Consider the following 2,856-nt stretch of genomic DNA (forward strand, 5'->3'; position numbering starts at 1 on the left):
TTAAAATATTCTGTTAACTTTAGATTCAAGCAGTCTTTATAGAAGACTCGATTTAAAATATAATCATAATTTTGCCACACCATCCACGAAGGGGATTATCCTATGTTAAATTCTGTATCGATACACCCGTGCGGAAGGGCTGTTTCTTCCCTCCTCCGTGTTCAAATGCAGTGTATTCTCTGAATTTTTTAGTTCCATGAAAAGGAAAGATTTTAGGGAAAATAAAAACCCAACACATTAGGATTAGTGTAATATTTTTGAAAGCATCAGTGATTAAATAAACAGCCAGTTTCCATTCATACACAAAATAGTTACCCATTCCAAACAATACAAAGGGAGTGAACAGCTGCACTCCTAAAACAGTCTTTACCTACGAATACTTCTTGATAATTTAAATCAAATTTATCCCTAATCCACTCTGAAATCTCTAAATTTTAGTTCAGAAAACAAAAGATTACTCCTTGACTTAGTTGCATAATATAATTCTTCTTTCTCAGATATAATTTAGACAATCCTAATAAATGTACACAAAGATAGGATTAATATTATTTACTAATGAGTAGCACACCCAACTGTCTAATCAGAGCACTTAAATTTTTGAGCATGAATATTTAATACATATTTTTTAGTTTGTCTTAGATTTTATGCTATAGTATAGGCAGTTTCACTTCCAGCTTTTACGCACTCAAGGCCTGGTTTTTTTTTTTTTTTTTTTTTTTTTTTTTTTTTTTTTTTTGATTGTTTTTTTTTTTTTTTTTTTTTTTTTTTTTGCGGTGGGCGGAGTTCTTTTTGGTTTTTACTCTGAGCTATTTTTTATAATGGAAGTCCTCAAGAACCTTTCTAACATAAATGTGCTCAATCATTCCATAACCACTGAACACCATTTCATCACACGTTGAAAGGAGTGGAATCCCAAAGGCTGAACAAATAATTCATTAGACAATAGCAAGGGAAAATGCTTTTTTCCCCCATTTATTTCATTAACCAAAATTATTGTCTGTTATAAAATTACAGAGGGTGGGAGGGGGAAATGAAGAAGTTGGTGAATGGGTATAAACATACAGTTAGATAGAATGAGTAGTTCTAATATTTGGTAGCAGACTAGAGGGACTACAATTAATAACAATGGATTGTGTATTTCAAAATAGATAGAAGACAGAACTTGAAATGTTCCCAATGCATAGAAACAATAAATACCCCAGGTGATGAGTACCCTAAGCACCCCAACTTAATCATTACATATTCTACGCTTGTAACAAATACATGTGCTCCATACATGTGTAAAATATCACATATCACTAAAAGAAAACAAGTAGCCAAAATCAACCATTAATATTCAACCGTTAATACTGCTGACTTTGCTCCATCCAAATAGTATAATTTACTTAAACATTTCAAAAGAGGAGAAGCTCTCCTGGGCCATTCCAAGGGCAGTGTCCTTACTGCCTAACGGTTACTTTAAGAGTTTGAAGCCATTAAGACAGTTGAAATGTTGGCAACGCTAAATATGGTTACAGGAATAGTATGGAAACTTGTATTAAACATTTGATTTTTACACCTTTTTTTGGTGTGTGTGGAGTGAGCTAGGAATAGTGCATTGACAAATGAACAACCACCAGTGACTTGTGTACAATCAATGTGAACACGTTTCAGTTGTAACAAAATGATGCTGGCTCTCCAGCTGCCATTTTCTAGGTCTGCCACACCAGACACCAGGACTTAACTCTTGCTCATCCATCAAAGTACGCTCTCAGATTTCACATGCGTTGTAGATAAATGTGTAAGAAAGGAAATCTTTTAAAAGCACAATATTATTGTAGACAGACAATGCCCTGAGTGAAATCACACGTGGGTGACTTAAGACAGGGCCCTAAACCGGCTACAAAAAGGAAGCAAGTCATGAACATTTTACAGTTTTATGTGGAGGGGTTTGGAAGTCTTGATCACCATTCAATGATCTACCTTGTCCATTTTCAACACATGGAAATTATTAGTGCAAGATTGTACTTTTAAATAGACCCAAGAATGCAGATGAATGTAGGTCTATAGCACTGACTTATATTCATTCCAAAATCCTACCAAAAAGCTATTAAAGTGTCAAGCCTTCAATTTTTAATCTTTGTTACTACCTACATGTAATATGTGTATACAAGCCATTTATAGCTTTGTAATTAATTGAATTTGGGGATACTTTCTTTGTGCATTTTCACAGTGTACTGAAATGAATGGTGGGCACGTCAATACTTTTCGGTGAATCAGACTTAAATGTGACTGTTGAAGAATACATCCCACTTAGGCATTCATGCTGAAGCCAGCAACAATTGTCCGTGACCTTTAACACGCCTGCTCTCCAAATCAGTGCAGATCGTCAGTCACACGGAGCTTACATTTTAGGACTCGCGGATCCTTCATCGCAGAGGTTCTCCCTGTCTTTCTGCCTGACGCCCCCCGCCCCCCGACCCCGACACCCCCGCCCCAAAACATCACACATGCAGAATGGCCCCGCGGCTGAGCTCCAACATTCGGGCACAAGCGCCTCCCTTTGCAGCGCGTCTGGAGTAGTTTCTTTTGTAAACGCCCTAAGTTGGGGAGGGCCGCGGGCCGCGAGTGTGAGGCGCAAAGGGAGACGCCGCCGCGGAGGTAACCGCCAGGATTGCAGCGCTGACTGCTGCGCGGAGCCACGTTGGGCGTCTTGGACGGAATCCACCTCCACTGCGGAGTTATCACGAGGAGAAGGAGAACAATATGGCCAGGAGCCTGGTGGGAGAAGCTAGTGTTACCCCTCCGCAGGCCGCAGCTCCCCGGGTCTACGTCACCGGCGGTGAAGGGGCGCTCGCCCTCGCTCGCTCCGACCCG

General features: G+C 39.6%; 1 protein-coding gene across 1 annotated transcript in view; it reads right to left on the bottom strand.

Annotated features, from left to right (window-relative positions):
• Positions 1-957: 957 nt before the first annotated feature.
• LOC105536496 (chromosome unknown open reading frame, human C18orf65) overlaps positions 958-2,856 on the bottom strand; it is a 2,679-nt gene continuing 780 nt past the window's right edge. Inside the window, exon 2 of the mRNA XM_011975879.1 lies at positions 958-2,757. Within this exon, the coding sequence (XP_011831269.1) occupies positions 2,356-2,757 (402 nt within the window). The 3' untranslated portion in view covers positions 958-2,355. The remainder of the gene's footprint in view (positions 2,758-2,856) is intronic.

This window comes from Mandrillus leucophaeus, unplaced genomic scaffold (assembly GCF_000951045.1).
Source record: "Mandrillus leucophaeus isolate KB7577 unplaced genomic scaffold, Mleu.le_1.0 Scaffold16, whole genome shotgun sequence".
NCBI lineage: Eukaryota > Metazoa > Chordata > Mammalia > Primates > Cercopithecidae > Mandrillus > Mandrillus leucophaeus.